The sequence below is a fragment of the Simochromis diagramma genome, unplaced genomic scaffold, assembly GCF_900408965.1.
Source record: "Simochromis diagramma unplaced genomic scaffold, fSimDia1.1 OVJJ01000816.1, whole genome shotgun sequence".
NCBI lineage: Eukaryota > Metazoa > Chordata > Actinopteri > Cichliformes > Cichlidae > Simochromis > Simochromis diagramma.
The window spans coordinates 10,018,171-10,035,743 of NW_024386908.1; the positions used below are offsets into that span (position 1 = coordinate 10,018,171).

Here is a 17,573-nt window from a genome sequence, read left to right on the forward strand (position 1 = left end):
CTGTGTAGCCTGGGGTAATATTGTGTTATTGACAGTTGTGAAAAACTGTGTAAGTCTGCTTTTTTAAAGAAGAAATCTGATCACAGGTCAATGGAGAAAATCAGTAAAGAATCAGGCCAATAAGAACACTCGATAATGGGTCTAGTATCGATAAAAGCGTATGAATTTCCATTTCTGTTTTAAAGATTGATAGCCTTTAACAGGACAAAGAGGAAATGGATATTTTGTGCAGATATTGAGTTTGTGTAAACTGTAATGCCATTTTCTTGCCAATAGTTGCTTTTTGCCCCATAGGTTTTGCTGTTTTAGTGGTAAAAAAAAGATATCATGCCACACAACTAAAGATAATAGGACAGTAAACACACATTGAATTTATACTATGGCTACTCAAGTTTGAAGAACCACTATTTGCAAGATAAATAAATGGTAAAGATTAAGTGAACTGTATTATGAATCCATCAAATCAGAAATGGATAGTGGCGTCATCATAATAACCAGTTCTGTTTAAAATTAGTCGGTGTACTGGTCCAGCTTTAACAGCACACCTGCACAGACGCACACAGATTCACACAGTGTTTTCAAGTTCAGAAAGCAACTATGTCAGTGCATGAGGCTGACAGATGGTCAAACAGATTGTCAACCACACTGTGTATCTGTGTCCACGCTGTTGTTGCGGTTTATTTTCTTATTCATACATTTACATTTTGTGACTCTTAACTGCTGTTGCCCAGCGCTGCTCTGCCCCGACAGGCATAAGGGAAATCAGCACCTCAGACATCTTTGCGAACAAGATGGAGGGAGTGAGGGAGGAGGAGGTAGGAAAGAGAGAAGAAGGTGGAAGGAGAAGAGTGATTCATTGTATTCGTATGATTTTTCCCCCCTTCTTTGAGAAGCCTGTGTCCTTGACAGCAGAGAGTATGTGAGAGGAAGGGTGATGGAAAAGATGGAGAAAGAAAGATGGCTTGAGGGGAAGAAAATTGAAAAACTAAGTAAAGGGAAGTTGTCGAAAAGGCATCTTTGAAAGGAAAAGCATGGAACTGACTTGAAGAGGGCAGCATGATTAGACAATATCTTACAGTGGAGATGAACACAAGAGAGAGATGGGAAGAAAGGAAGAAGGAGAAAATGAGTGTATTATAAAATGAATAACAGATTATGCTTAAACAACTTGAGTTTCAGCACATTTAGCAGCACCAACTATTCCTTTTAAGGTGACTTTCGGAACCCTGTTTGTCTGCATTTGATTCTCATTGTACAGTAAAATGTGTTTTCCTGTGTCTGCCATCTGGGCATCTTACAGTATGTTATAAGTTTAATGAGCTTTGCTTGTGTTATGTGTTTGAGTGCTTGGGTGTTTATGCACTGGCAGTTTGGGCTTTTCTATTGTTTGTAATGTGCCAGAGTGGCAAGTTTCCCCTGAAGAAGACAAAAAATAACCAAACAAATAAGTAAACTGAAATTACCTGAACTGTACTGGATGTGGAGGACCATTGATTAGTATGTTATTTCTCCCCTCTGTCAACTTTGATTATGGAGACATGCCAGTGATGGCTTTTCTGTCTTTTCTCTCTTTCTCCCACTCTGTCTGATTACAAGGCGTGGGTGGTGTGGAGGTGTTGATTGGGAATTGCAGAGCGCATTGTTTACGCATTCATGGCTTTTTGAATTGGCCGGCCTCCGGCTCCAAGACACACCAAGTCTTGCAAACACATACAGACACACACAAACTCACACACATACAGAGTCGCTTACACACATCTGTTATGTATCGGGTATGCACAGATACCTAAGCCTATCAGCTTTTTGAAATAACCTCATTTACATGGACTGGGCATTAAGTAAACTTGTGCCTCCTAGTGGAAGTGACCATCTTGAGTGGAAGGAAATAACTTACAGTGATGTATATATGGCATACAGAAAGCCACAACTGATGTTTTAATGCTTCTCAACTACACAGATCTTCCTTTTTTAAAGACAAATATGCAATACATATTCCTATAACAAAACTGTGCATAGTTACAGATGTGTAGGTGCACTTTTTGCTGATTGTATGCCTTCAGTTTCTTTTAAATCAACAGCATTTACTTGAGTTGACAATATCTTAAGAGTGAAATTCCACCCACCTCTAAAATAATAAGGTAAAAACATGTCAATTTAAACGTTTAGTGTGCTACAAGCATTTTATGAATACAAACACCTTAGTGATTGACAGAGTGAATCGTTTAGTAGCAGGGGCCTATATTGAAAAATCCTTTTTTTTCTTTGTTTTTAATTAATTTATGTACACATGCCATTTAGTAAAGTCTAACAGTTTTGTTGTAAAGATTTTGAGAAAACTAACATGGTCTGACCTGAGTCAGCAGTGAAGAAGCAGTTTGATAAAGAGGGGTAAAAGTAGAATATTCATCAGTATTTTATTACCACCTCCTGAGAATTAAGAGCAAAACTTAAAAAGGAAGTAATCTCAGCAGGAAGCCTGCTTTTCAGAGAAACTGCAGATGCTTCTCCTTATTTCCATGTAATTTTTTTTTTTTTTGGGGGGGGGGGGGGGTTCTTAGGTGTGTGAATGCTTGTTAATGCATGTGTGATCTTTGATTATTTTATCTACGTGTGTACTTATATATAGGAACCAGTTATGCCTGGACTAATGCGCCATAACAGGCACCAATGTGAGTTAAAAAGTAAGGTGAGGCCGGTAGAGCAGCACTGCAGAAGGCGTGAAGACACACACACACACACATGCATGCACTCACACAAGAATGCACACTTGCCTTTTTGCTCTCTCTCTTTCACTGTGCAAAAGGATGGGGGAACAGTGCCACCTTGTGGTTCAGTCCATGTTTGTATACAGTATAAAAAAAGTGAGAAAGCCCACAGTATGTCGATCGCTCATGTTGCACAGGGTGAAAAAAGTCAAATGTGTGCGTGTGTATGTATGTGTTTGTGAGACCATGTGTATTTGTATGGTCCTATAGTGGCCTCTTGTCTCTCAGTCAGAATTTGGCAGCAATATCAACTTGACTGTCAAGGTCAAACACACACGCACATACACATATCGAAACACCGGCACAGAAGTGGACACACACAGACCATCTGCTCAGGAAACAGTTCTGGGGAACATGCTGCAGACCTGTGTGTCACTGCAATGTCACATCTGTGTGTGTGCGTGTGTGTGTGTGTGTAGGTGTGTATGGGTGTGGGTGTATTCACTGCATGGTCAACCCTGCCAGTCCAATGATCACCTCTCATTGTCCTGTGTGTCTACCTGTCTTTCTCTCTTACTGTCTTTATACTGTGGTCTCTTGACAGGGACAGAAATTTGATAAATATGTGGAGCTGTTGCTGCATATTTTATTTTGAAAAGACCAGAAGCTACAATAGTTGTACAACTAGAAAACTTTCAAAAACACTTAAATGTTGCTTGGCAACAACCCATTCCAGCCTACGAAGACATTTTTGCTCTTTGCCTGGCAACATTTTTACAAACCTTAAATAGAGATCTAATATAATTAGCCTTTCACTGGGATTTAATATCAAAGTAAATAATGGTTGCTAGGTTGTTTAACCTTTTGATTTCAACACAGCAGTGGAAAATGATCATTTTACTATCAGGAACAAGAAACCTCAAGTCCTCTTCTTGTGAATCACATTTAAATCACGTTTACAAAGCTAAAATGCAGTTTCATTATTAAATTTTACACACTGATGGGATCAGCAGCACTCTGTCCTCCACTAACAGCAGGAAGAATGACATGTGATTTGTTTGATAGGGTTTTTTTTTTATTTGTTTTATTTGATCTGTCTTAAAGGTAATATTAGCCCCTTATTTTTGTTACCTACCTAACGAGGAACTGATTTAAATTGTATTTATATCTGTATTTTTAGGAGAGGAAACGAAACCAATCAACAAAAAAAAGTATTTTAGCATTTCTCTTGCTGTCAGTGAAAAACAAAATATTGAAAAGAAAAATATCCAAAGCATGTGTTGGAACCAAAGAAGAAGAATTTAAACCTTTTTTTCTGAATAATTTTGACAGAAACATGGTATTTGCTTGTTCTGCTGTTCATGTTGCGCTAAAAATCAGACAGCAAAACATACATAGGCATTACTCTCTGCTTTTTTTTGGAAGAACCTTTAAAGCTTAATATAATTAAAGGTTTAATGTTGTAACCTGCTTTAATTTTCTTCTATCTTGCTTTAAAATTGCTGATTAGTCATTTAGCTAATCAACTAGAAATGAATTGTTTTGGCTTCAGCTCTTTCAGATCAGACAGACCATGAATTCAGTGTCATATACAGTAGTTTAGGACTTGAAGCTTCTCTATTATAGGATCATTAGAGAACTCCTGTGACTTCATTCAAATTAACACAGAGATTGATTCAGGACAAAATTACCATTCTGTCTCAATATACTGCTATTACAGAGCAAAAGTAAACATCTCTTGCCCGCTGACCCATGTAGGCAGCTCTGTCATAACATCCCTAGCAAACTTGCAAGCCTCTGAGCCCATAGCAAGGCTAAACACCAGTATGACAGACTCGGTGCAGAGATGCCCCCGAGTTCAGACCATCGCACCCACCTGTCTGCTACTGGAAATTACTAGAGTGCGAGGGTGTATTGTACAAGAAGCTATGTCCTCTCCTGCAGTGTACCACCACGATTATTGTGCACCTCTTAGAACCGGTGTGCTGGTGAATAAACTGTTGTTGGTTTTGTGTGTGTTTCTAAACCCTGGTGTGTTTGTGTCAGGGTGACAGGCTGGTGTATCTACAAAGAATGTGGTAATAAGTACAGTTGACGGCCATGTCAGGAGGTAGTGGGTGTCAACAGATAAAACTGTTTGTATTTAGGCCTGGTTTCGGCACACTGTCGCTTCTGTCTTCTTTTCTTCCCCTGTCACCTTGCGTCTCTTTCTTTAGCTCTCTCTTCCTGTTCTCCCAGTATTTTTTTTTCCCTTCAATATACTATCGTCCAATCACCTGCACTGCCTCTGCTGGACTGTATTTCTCTTTCCTTTCCTCTTCCCCCAGCCCCACCCTTCTTCTCCCATTTTCTACGAGCATGTGCAAGACACTGTTTGATGAGACTGGTCTTTGCTGATGAAGCCTGTGCGTGTGTTTATATATGTGCACCTCACAGCATGATGACACTCGTCTTTGCTGATGAAGCCAGTGAGAGCGCGTCTGTGTGCATGCTCTTATTTGTATGTGTTTGTTGTGCACGGTGCAGCATGATGAGACCGGCCTTTGCTGATGAAGCTTCAGTCTCAAGTCTCTGCAGACCTTTCCTCATTACCAGAGGAAAGACAAATGCACTGCTCTGGAGGGAGGGAGACCGCAGGAAGGGAGGGAGCCTGAAAGAGGCAGAAGAGTGTATTAAGATTAAATCCACACTAAGCCATCTCACTTTTGAAAACACTATTTATATGCGAAAATGACACGCATCAGTGCTAGCATTCACAGGTTGTTTTTGTTAGGATCCATTTTCTTTCACCCTTTGGCTTGGCAAGCTTAGATACTGTATAGTTCTAGTGTAGCTAAGACTGGGCAAGACACTTCATGGTTGCCAGCTGTGATACTTACATGACATGGTTTCCGGCTCACAAGTCTGCCAGAAGCACTGCAGTCAGAAATTACTGCTGTCAGAGCAGTGAGGGGAAGATTTACAAAAGAACAACATAAAAGAAGTAAAACCGACTTGGCTTACAGCTTTTCCTGTAGAAGGGAAGGGTGCTGTCCTACACCTGAATGCCTCATCTTGAAAGTTTACCGAGGAAAAACAAAATCACTGTGACGGGTTCCTGAGGTTTCAAAAAGTTTGGGATCCACCAGTGTATACCACCTGAAGAATTCTTTTTTTTTTGTCTAGAAAACTGCAGAACTAAACCAACATCTCGTAAGAAATGGGAAAGATAGCCGAAGAAGCACAAAAATAATGACTGATGTCACTGATCTGCTGCTTTGATCTTGAGTCACTATTATATTTATGTGTTGGGGAAAAAACTGATCTTTAACACGTGTGGTGCTAATGGCATATTAAACAGTTGGATCAGTGGGAGCAGAAAGTTGCTGATCCATACCTGAATGCCAAAACAAAGGAAAACATGCATTATCTATTTAAGTGTGAAAGTACTGTTGAGGACAATAAAGAGGATAAGAAAGTCAGGAAGCCCCGTTGTTGCTGTCAGAGGTATTTGTTACTGCAGCAACAAGCTTTGGATTCCAGCTTATTCAAAGGTTGATCCACAGACTCTCCCATTATTTCTCCTCCTCCTCCTCCTCCTCCTCGTCATCATCATTCCCCTTCTAACTAATGTGTTGTTCCAAATGTGCTGACAGAGGCAGTCTGTAATGGCCTTAATATTGTGCATGCTAGAAATTAGGGGAAACGAATTGCGCCAAATCCTTTCTTTTTCTCACTTTTCCTTCTCTTTTGTCTTTTTGTTCTATACACCCCCACCCCCGCCACAACTTCTGTGCCATTGACATACATATCTCTCTGCCCTGTTCTGCATCTCCACATCATAAATTGAAAGAATATTCGTTGTTGAGGAGGGGGAAGGGGAAGTTAATTAAAATTTAATAGAGCACACTACAGAGGGACGTTGATGCTTACACACAGACACACAAAAGCTACTAAAAGCTGATTATAGCCCTTATAGATGGAAGTTCTGGAGGAAGCAGGTGGAAATTGGTGAAAGTAAATGTGTGTGTCGAGGATGGAGCCCATAAAATCTTTAACGATAATGGCAGTCAACATGAGAATTTACTTTGGTTTTGTGTGAAAAAACAAGAATGCTGGTTTCATTAACTGGTTTCAGACGAGAGGAGAAGGCAAAAAAATGTGTTTGTGTGCGTGAGTGTTATGATGTGTGTGTTTCACTAGGGGTTCTTTCTTGATGGTGGGGCACTGAGAGATTTTAATCTTATTAACAGCCCTTACTCTGTTTGGCAAATGGCCTTCCAACTGCTTGGGTAATGAACTGTTTGAAAGTGTTTTCAGCACACACTAACATACATCACTCAGACACATGGGTAGATAGACACACGTGCAGATACACACACACACACACACCTTAAGCTTTCTCTTGCTTAGCCCAGCCCGCTTCCATCTGCACTGAATAGAGACCAGAAGCTTTACACACACTCTGAACAGCCAGCAGACAGTTTAGCACTGGGATTGTTTTGATAATTAGATGGTACAAAACAGACATCAAAACACTGTTCACCAAAAAGTTGGGAAGCTATTGACTTGCACAGTATTTAAGCAGGTTTATCTGAAAATCGTATGAGGCAACATGTCAAATGATAAGACGGGGGAATAAATTTTGCTTCTTCTTTTTTAAAAAAAAAAAAAAAAATGCTAAAACAAACAAATAAAAATGTCTGGAGAAACATGTAGCAGCTAATTAGATTAATTTGCAACAAGTTAGTAATATGATTTAGTGAAAGAAGAGCACCCTGGAAAGGCTGAGTGTTTGAGGAGTGGATAAGCTAATTAAGTTAACAGATTCAGAAAGTCCAAAAATGTTCTACAGAGGGGATGAGGCTGAAACCAGCTTGAAATGCCAGTGATCTTCATGGATGTCAGACAAGAAATTAATGACCACATTGTCTGGGCTTGAGCTCTTTTAAAGTTAACTTGGAAAATGGTTCTGTGGTCTGTTGGTAAGAAATCATAGATACTGCTTGCCAACGCCTAAGACCATGCTGACTTGTTATGAAGTGTTAATACTGTAATGCCTAGCTTCTATGTTCTTTCAGCCTGCTAGTTACACTGATAAGTCAACCGCCGGTGTCCTGATGGTCACTCCTGGCTGTGCAGGCTTGACTCAGTCAGGTTAACTAACGTTAAACATCAATCAAAAATAAATAATGTTCTAACATTTACACAGACACAAAAGGTAAACAACTAAATAGAAGTAAAAATAATAATAATAAAATAAAATAAAATAAAATAATGGAGGGAGGGGTTCACCCAGGGCTATGGGAAGTTACTAAAAAGTAGTTTTTCCACTTGGAGAGACACTGTGCATCTTACTTGTTTGTATATACCCCCATACCCACGTCTATGTACATACTCACACACACCTTCAAGCATCTACCCATCTACATATACATACATAATACATATCTACATGTGCGCACATGCACACTTATGCACGTATACCCTTTGACATATTTTTGTGCATGTCTATACAAGTGTCCATTCAGCATCATAAGGTATTAAGACCAGTTGAGCACCGGAAAATCAGGTTAAATGAAAACAGAATGGGAAGGGAATGGATAAGATCCTTTCCCTACATTATTCACAACCCTTTTGCATACTCAAAAACCATTTTGACCAATATCTTTGAAATTTTTCTTTACAGAGTCTTAGAGAAAAGGTCATCTTTTCCATTTTACAAATGTCTTTTACTATGGCTGACCAGTCTCCAACCGTTGGTGGGTCCTTGTCCAGCCATCTTCTAGTTATTGCTTTTTTACTTGCTGCCAGGAATATTTTAAAAAGGTATTTATCTTTCGTATTCATCTCAACTGGTACATTTCCCAAATATATTATAGCAAAGCAAAACTCAAGCTCAAAACCCATTACATTTTTAATCCTCATTAGTATTTCGAAAATGTGAAGAATTTATTAAGAAAGAAGTTCATGAATTTTTGGAGGTTAATGACAATGGTGAAGTGTCACCGAGTACCTTGTGGGATACCGCGAAAGCTCTTTGTAATATAACGCAAAAGATTCTTCCATATCTTCAGGTTTATGGCAATAGGTCTTAGTAAGTGGATTTTTAATTTTTGTAACTGTTCTATCTGTTAATTGTTTGTGCAATTTCATGCTAATATTTTTTTTGGGGGGGCTGTTTTCATAGTAGTTTTGTCTGAGATATTTTAGCTTAACTTCTATTTGTTTATCCAGAATATTGTTTAGATCCTCCTTAATATTTTTAATTTAATTAACAGTATCGGTATCGGTGCATCCCTAGATGATAGTTAATGAAATTTTAATGAAATTTGCAGATTGTTTTGGTGAAGTTTAATAAACTCCTTGCTATCTAAAATATAACAGGACACCGGAGTATATTCTCGAGCATCTCACACGTCTGATAATCAGCTGTCTGCTTGACGTTTATTCGGCTGTGTAAAAACTATAACTTTAATCTCAGCCAAACCGATTTACTCAGGAACAAATAAAATACTGAAAAAAGCCAAACAATAACATTTTTAAGTTATCTAAGTGACTTGTATATCGTGTTTAACCTGAGTAGCGAAAGACGGCGGTGGGTTTGAAAACGATTTGCCGGGAGTCCAGTGTTCTCACGGGCTCTAGTGAGCCTTGCCCCCGGCTAGCTATCAAGCTAGCGGGTAACAGACGTCTCCGAAAACGTCGGAGTGCTTTTGAAAATATGTGGTGTCTTGATAAACTGAACAGATATTTGAGGTTTACACAGTTACATTCTCACCTGAAAATATGTTAAATGTTTATTTTGTGACCCAGAAAGAATAATAAGAGTAATATTAAAACTAACTAGCTGCCGCCATTGTTGGAAACTGAGCAGGGCCGCGCTATGAATTCTGGGACACAGCTTCTTCTTCTTCGAGGTTTAACGGCAGCTGGCATCCTTGTACATGCAGTGCTGCCATCTTCTGTTTCAGCCTGTTATTACACTCTTAAATCCTACTACTTATTCCTGCGTCATTTGTGATCGACGCGTCAACTATTAAATCTGTCGTCGACGATTTTGATAGTCGACTTAATCGTGACTAATCGACTAATCGTGGCAGCCCTAGTGTAATTGTACATTCCAGTCTCCACCACATATCAGGACACCTGATGTCTCCGTAACAATTAAATCAAATATGGTCCTTATTAACGATTTGTCCTGTCCAGGAGGTCTGTAAATATTAAGTAGCATCACTACTTTAGAGTCTAGGATTCCTTTTACCAAAATATATTGTCCTTCCTTATCTGCAATTTGTGAAAAGAACTGGAAAGAGATTTTATTTGAAATCAGAATTGCAAATACAAATACAAGGGACCCCTATTGGGTCCCTTGTATTTGATGAATAAAATATGTTTTTAAATCCGGGGTACTTAAGTTTTTCATGCCCGTTTTTGGTTAGGTGGGTCTCGTGCCAAAAAATTATATGATGGCCTTCTTTTTTCATTTGAGCAAAGAGCTTACCTTTTTTAACTGGGTTTTGTAACCCATTAACATGAAGGGTTACTAAACTATACTGTTGAAATGACATGTCTTGTATAAGTCAAAGCATTTACCTTGTAAGACCTGGGTGATAAAACAAAACAAGAAAACAACAACAAACAAACAAAAACACCCACACACGACATACATTTGTCAAAATTTGAAACTTGAACTTTAACTAAAACAGAACAAATGAGAGAACTGTGGTTTCTACTCAAAAACAGAATTCCCCAAAAACCTTTTGGAGAGGAAAGCTCTCGTTTCACGAGGGGCCTCTCCTGTGTAAAGTGACGTCTCCTGAGGTTATGCATAAACTAAATACCACAAAAAAGAAGTAATCAAACAATCAAACTAACCAGGAAAGTACGCTCCCAGAACAATGTCTTAATCTCTAAGTACTCTAAGGCCGACATATAACTTTCAGTATATATTTAGATGTAAAATGAAACCTAAACGTTTACCCTAAATTATATTCAAAGTAAAGCTGAAGTGTAAATCCTCACCCAGGAAAAGTCAAATCGGTAAAGAAACTGAATTTCTCAAGTATTCAGTTCAGGACATGATCAAACTGTGTCCCTTGGTTCATGTCGAAATGCCTGGAGCATCATCTTGATATGCATCACGGCGTCCCGCTATCTCCCAGGAAAGGTTCTTCAGTTTTTCCCGTGTTGCGTCCGTGGATCGGGTCTGTTCTCCCGCGAAGCTCAGAACCTTCCTTTTCTTCAAATCCTCCGTTCCTCCGCTGCGCTATCATAAGTTGCGGTGCCGTCACTGAGTGGATGATTGTGTATAGTGTAAAGCGCTATACAAATACAGACCATTTAGCTGGTGCAGGGGTCTGGAAGCGAATTCCTTTTTCTTTAAGGACTTTCCTGATGGGGGCGTAAGCCTTTGTTTTCCGTTTAATTTCAGTCGGATAGTCCTGGTCAAAGTAGATTCTCACTCCGTTCAGAACGACCTCTTTCTTTTTCCAAGCAGAGCGGAGCACTAGTTCTTTAATTCTGTACTCCAGAAAGTGAATCACTATTGACCGGGGGCTGGCATTCGGCGGTGGCTTCGGGACGAGAGCCCTATGACATCTTTGCATTCCCAGCTCAGTATCACTTAGGGACAACTCAGATTTAATAAACGTTTCCAAGAACTCCCGTAGATTGTCCCCTTCTGTGTCTTCTGGGATTCCATAAACACGAATGTTGTTTCTTCGTGATCGGGCTTCCAGGTCTGTCAGTTTAGCTTGTATATTTTCTTGTGCTAGAATAGCTTGAAGCAGAGCCTCGTTAGCCCACTCCACCTCCGCCACCCTCCCTTCTGCCCCATCCACTCTACTTATCATGTCCTTTAAGTCTCTGGCAATTTTGTTTAATTTGTTATCAATATTTTTTCTGAAACACGTAAGTTCCGTGGAGAAGGTGTCTTTGAAATTTTTCAGGTCTGTTTTCATGTCCAACCTGGTAGCTTTTAGCTCTTCATGGATGGCGCGGATGCTAGCTTGCAGGCCATCCATACCCTCGTCGCTACCGTCATCTGTGTCTCTTTCCATTGTTTATTTTTCAACTTTTCCCATTTTCATTGGTGTCTTGCCTCTCTGTTTACGACCAGTTTTCTCCTCCATTAGTGTGAAATGCTGGCAGAGTAATAATTCGAGTAAATTTGGGGAGTTTTGGTTAGTGAGCCTGGGAGCTCTCACCTTACACGTCCACCCACATTGCCTCCGTACTGGAAAACCCATTTTCTTGTTTTTTTTTCTTGTTTTTTTTTTTTTTTTACCAACCAGAAGGACAACTCCTCTTCCTTTTATTGATTCAATTGCTTTGTTATCATTAGGCTTGTTTAAACATGTATGCATGTAATGGGAATGAGTGTACATTTTGTCAGCCCTAAGAGGCCCCAGCACTCACTCACCATTGCCTCCCCAAGCAGTTGCCTGCCTTGCCTGGGGGCATGCCTTGTCTTTAATACTAAATGTTTTAATTATTCTGCATTCATCTACTGGTCAACACATTTTCAATGGGACCTCTTTTTGAGTAATCACTGCAAAAGGAATAGCAGTTGCTATTACGCTGTAATTAAGTCCGTATTCACAGCGTCGATCAGATTGTTTTCAATTATCTCTTGTCAGCTGCTACTTAAATGGAGAGACTCCATATTTGCACAGCTACTTTTGCTGTTGTATCAGACAGATGGTCTTTTAGACTGAAGAAAAATGTCCAACAAAGACTTAGCAGGGGTGCTGTTCATCTTTCACTGCATGTGGAACTTGTTACTGAAGTCTACCTGGAACATTCTCTTAATTAAACTATACAGAATCACCACATACTGTTCTGATAGACACACAGATTCACATTACCGAGTAAATTACACCCTCCACTCAGCTTTACCTCTGTGACTTTGGAATCATGTACCATAGCAAATAACTGTGTCTAAAACTAACAACATAAATGTTTACTACACAGATGTTTGCAGTGGTTATGTCTCTGCCTCTTTAGGAAATTACACAGAGACAATTTCAAGCAGTCAGGTGCAATTTCTGCTATTTTTGTTTTTCTCTGCTCTGTTCAGAACAGTCCGGTTAATCAGATCTGCTTTCCATTTGGACTTAAGGATGGCGGTTTGAAAGAAAAAAAAGCCTTCTGTTCAAAGCGCCTCCCTTCAACAAATAAAACTGTGCATATTTATGGTTATATTTGTTTATCTTATTAGATCAAATAACGAGGCGATTTGCTTCAAGTGCGTCGTTAAACACTGGCTCTAGAGAATGAAATGGGATTGCTCTTGAGCTAATGTTTTGTTTCAGATATTGTATAGATAAGAAAATGAGACCCGTTTTTCTTTTTTTTTTCTATTTTCATCTGTCTTACCTCCATTTAAGGAGTGAACTGGTGTTACTCATCAGTGTTGACAAGCTTCTTTACTAAATGAACTTAGGGATGAAAGCATGAAAAAGACTTTAAGCAGGATAGAGGATGAGACAGTATGCAAATGCTTTGACGATCAAGGCCAACGCCTGCTGTGGAAGGCCAAAAACAGACATTATGCACCCCTGCTCTGCATTCATTTCTTTAGTCGTCTTCCTTTTCCCTCCGTCTTTCAAGCACTCCCTCGTTCGTTCTAACCTTTCCATTACTCTTTCCAGGTCTTTTTCTTTTGTTGAATATCCAAAATGACAGCACATAAAACACCTTGGAACAGAAGCTCCCTAAGTGCTCATTAACGCCTCGTTAGCATAGCAAATGAACATCTCAAGAAAGGAGTGGGTCTGGGATGGGTGGTGAAGCTAAACAAATGAGTCAAAGGATCTTTTTTGTCTTTCTACTGAGCCATATCAGAAATATCTGAATCCATTTACTTCCAACTTCTTCTGGCACAACAGAGCTTAACTCTTTTTAACCACATCCACATTTAATTTAATTTTCATCAAGGCCACACAAAGAACGTTCAAACATCTGACATTGTTTGCCTAGTCGCAACACCCCCAATACCTTTCACATGCTTTTCTTCAGCAAGACATTACAATGTCAGCCTTGTAATTATCTCTCTTTACTTAGAGCAGCAGAAGCCACTGCTGTTGACTGACCATCACCTGTCCTTGACCGAGATATGTTGTGTAGTAAACAATCAGTTTTTATTCAGTGTATTAATGTACAACACAAACCCAGGATGTTGCTGCTTGTGGGAGCTCCAAGAAAAACTTGGTGTTGAAACTAATATAATTGAAAGAGAGACAAAGCATATTTTTCACTTGTTTGATCTCATTTATTTCTGTATTAAATCACGGCTAAATGTTCTGCTACTAAAATCCCTGTGCTTTTTTTCTGCAGTCCATACAGAGCTCCATAAAAGTTGCTAACCTGATCTTAGTTGTCCATGTGCACACTATTGGCCATTACTAAAGACTACAGTAACTATAGTTACTGTAAACATGCAATAGTAGGACTGTAGCTCACCTGTGCCCTCTTGCTCTGGTTGTGTCTACAACCATCATATGAAAGTGTAACATTTGTTGTCTCTTTAGGTTTCCTGCATCTTGGTCTTAGACTCATTTTACCCCTGACCAAAGAAAAATTGTGTGTCCTGCTTCCACAGATTCCTGTGCATTTGCTTACCTCCAGGCCCTCTTTGTACAGTTATCTGTATTTTGTGTTCATGACAAGCTAGACTCCTACTGAAATCCATATTAATGGCCAAGTACTGTAAGTTGATGCTAATGAGTTATACAGTCTATGGTCACACACCCACAAGAGGTCAACGCCTAAAACAAATCTTAAAAATGCTGTGCTCAAAACGTTCGTGCAGTCTCTCTTCACTTGTGTTTGGTATTTTTTGATCTGTATGTGTATTGTTCTTGTCAGCAGGTGAATGTGTGTTTTATTCAACAATACTTGCTCTCCTTTTGTGCTCCTGCATTATCATTGTGTACTTCATGGTCCTTTTCAAATGGCCCATTGAGGTATTCAGTTCTGGTTAAAGAGCTATTAATTCTGTGCACGCCTCTTTCCGCTTTTGGCTCTGTCAACAGCATTTCATTAGAATAGTCTCAGTAGTTTGTAGCTGTTGAATGATTTCCCTCTACCTTCAACTCCCAGTGGCAGGAGGTTGAGGTCCTTGAAGCCCTTTTTCAGAAAATTGCTGCTGACAGCAACAGCAGTACGTGTGGCTTCTGTGTTTTCCCTTTGTTCTTGTTGTTCTTTTTGATTCAGCCCTGGAAAAATGAATAACAGAGGATTATAAAGTGTTACTGTTGCATGTAGCCTTTTCTTTTTCCCTCTCCCCCCTGCTTTCCCTTGATTACGTCCTCGAGGACGTTATGTATTCAATAGCGTTTGTTTGTCTGCTAGCAGGATAAGAAAAAACTGCAAGGTTGATATTTATGAAAGTTTGTGGTGAAGCGGAGCGTGGGTAAAGAAAATGCCCATTAAATTTAGGTGTCTACAGTTCAGACAGAGCAGCTGTACCATTACTGGGTGTCTGTGTGTGTTTATCAATTTAATGTTTAAACCTTTTTCCAATTTTTACTAACTGGATGCTTTTGGACTGACACATTTTTATAATCTTCACCAAAGTTGGCACAGATTATCTCCACACCAACCCCAGAATTTTTTTTCCACAATGGATTTAAATTCAGTGTTAAAGTTCCCAAACTGTTTATCATTTAAAATAGATCTGGAAATACATTGACATTTTATATGCAAACTGACCTCTGATAGAAGAGTGAACAGTTACCTTAGAAGACATCTGCACACTCTGATTTCCTCTCTTGCATCCTTTTCTTTGCTCATTTTGTCTTTCCAGTTAATTTGAAGATTTACAACCTTCCCTTCTTCTTTCAGGCAGTACTATGAGATGCTGTACAACACTGCGGATGAGCTGCTGAACCTGGTGGTGGACCAGGGTGTCCGCTACACAGAGCTGGAGTACATCAATGCCCTTTCCTTACTCCATCGCAGTCAGACAGGTGTAGGTGATTTGAGCACTCAAAACACCCGGCTACAGAGGCTGAAGGAAATCATCTGTGAGCAGGCCGCCATTAAACAGGCCACCAAGGATAAGAAGATCACCACAGTGTAATGATAAAGCAAGGACGTGGCATTCAGAGGGAGATGACCATTGAAAGGGAACAGCAATGCATTTTTCAGTGCGATGAACTCTGGCATGTTTTTGTTTCTTTCAAATTTTTGTTGCACAAATACGTGATGTGTTTTAGATTTGAGATTTTGGTTAGAAAACACAAAAAGATGTTTGCTTTAGACACAAGATCTGGAAATCTGTTGATGGAAAGTGTGTCATCTACATTTCATACTTCCTAATGATGATGAAACACACTCTAGTCAAGTTTTGACAAATAGATATGGATTTTTTTTTACTTATATGAGCTTATGTGAATTGACTGACTCTACATGGGAAGGGAGGTGACAACTTACATAACTGCAAGCCTTGCAGGTCCATTGGTCCATGTATCTATGTCACAAAGCAGCCTATATTGTCAATTTCCGCTATTTAAATCACATAATAAATGCAGCGCACACGCCCGGACTCTTAACAGTGCTTTGCTCACCATGACTACATCTCCAGATAAAGGGCGATTGTCTTGGACACTCACCCGAACTTAGTCCCCATCTCATCTCATTTTCCTATTAGATCTAAACTGCTGCTCTCAATTACACCTCTTTCTCTCCTCTCCTGGCAGCCCCATGGGCCCACTGATTCTGTCTGCAATAACAGATGCCAGATTAGACTGTCTGAATGAGGCCACATCTTCCGCCTGCTGCCAATTTGGGTTGGTCCCCTATGATTTCCCTAGCTGACGATTGTATCATAGCTATGGTTGTTAAAAATCTGTTATCTTTTTTTTCCTCATAGTTCGTGCAGTAAAGTTGTGCGACTATTGTGGAAAGTTGTGAATCAATTAACATATTATTTTGCAAATTGGACAAAGAGACCACAGTGGAACGACTCTGCTTTTTTGTGCTAAGGCACATATGTGGCTGTACAAACCAAAACTATGCAATGCTGAATCTTTATTTTGCCATTCAAACTGCATGTGCTCAATCCTATAAAGTGAGCTAAACATATAAACTCAAGAGACGATCACAAATCATTCCCTTCCCCACAATCCTCCTTGTTTTTAGTTCATTAACTTGGGGGAGAAGTACTTAACAAGAGGGGGAGAGGGAAATGGGAGCCTTGTCAATACACTGGGCCCAGCGCTGGTCTCCCTGAAGCCCACAGAGCAATCCATCATAATGACACATAGGCTGGGATCGATGGGAAAACAACTGCGGAGCTGCTGAGTGGTTCGCCTACCACTCTGAAACGTACACTTGGTGTAAAATCTAAAATCTGCTCATTCATCTGTTCACTTCAGAGTTACTTTTATAATGTTATACATGGAAAACTTTATTTCAATGCTAAATGACTCTGTCAGGGCCGTGCCATTCACAGATGCTGTTAGACTACTATTATGCTGCACAAATATAGCCCATAAAATTCTGGAATAATGCTCTTATATGTATGTGAAAACCACTCCTGTCCATTCTTTTTATTCCTGAATTACACTTGCAAAAAGGTTCTTTTACCGTTACCCATATCTCACCTGCTTTTCTTTGCAATTGATCTAAATTTTGCACATCTGTTTAAAGAACTGATTTTATGTTTGGCATAGAAATGCATTGAATTCTGGCTTTAGTGGTTACCAGGCCTATTTCTTGATCTGGTTCTGAAGTGTCATAAATGCTCTGAAATGTATCTATTCTAAATGAAGCACTCACAATTTGACAGTGCATACACTAAAAAATAAATTCTTCAAATTCCAGTCTTTGTCTGTGTACGTTTCTTTCCTTACATGGTTGTAAAGGTCGCATTTTCCACTC

At 39.5% G+C, this 17,573-nt stretch overlaps 1 protein-coding gene across 1 annotated transcript in view; it reads left to right on the plus strand.

Moving 5' to 3' along the window:
• LOC120735736 (exocyst complex component 4-like) overlaps positions 1–17,515 on the plus strand; it is a 131,225-nt gene extending 113,710 nt beyond the window's left edge. The window contains exon 14 of the mRNA XM_040035347.1: positions 15,534–17,515. Within this exon, the coding sequence (XP_039891281.1) occupies positions 15,534–15,771 (238 nt within the window). The 3' untranslated portion in view covers positions 15,772–17,515. The remainder of the gene's footprint in view (positions 1–15,533) is intronic.
• Positions 17,516–17,573: the final 58 nt, after the last annotated feature.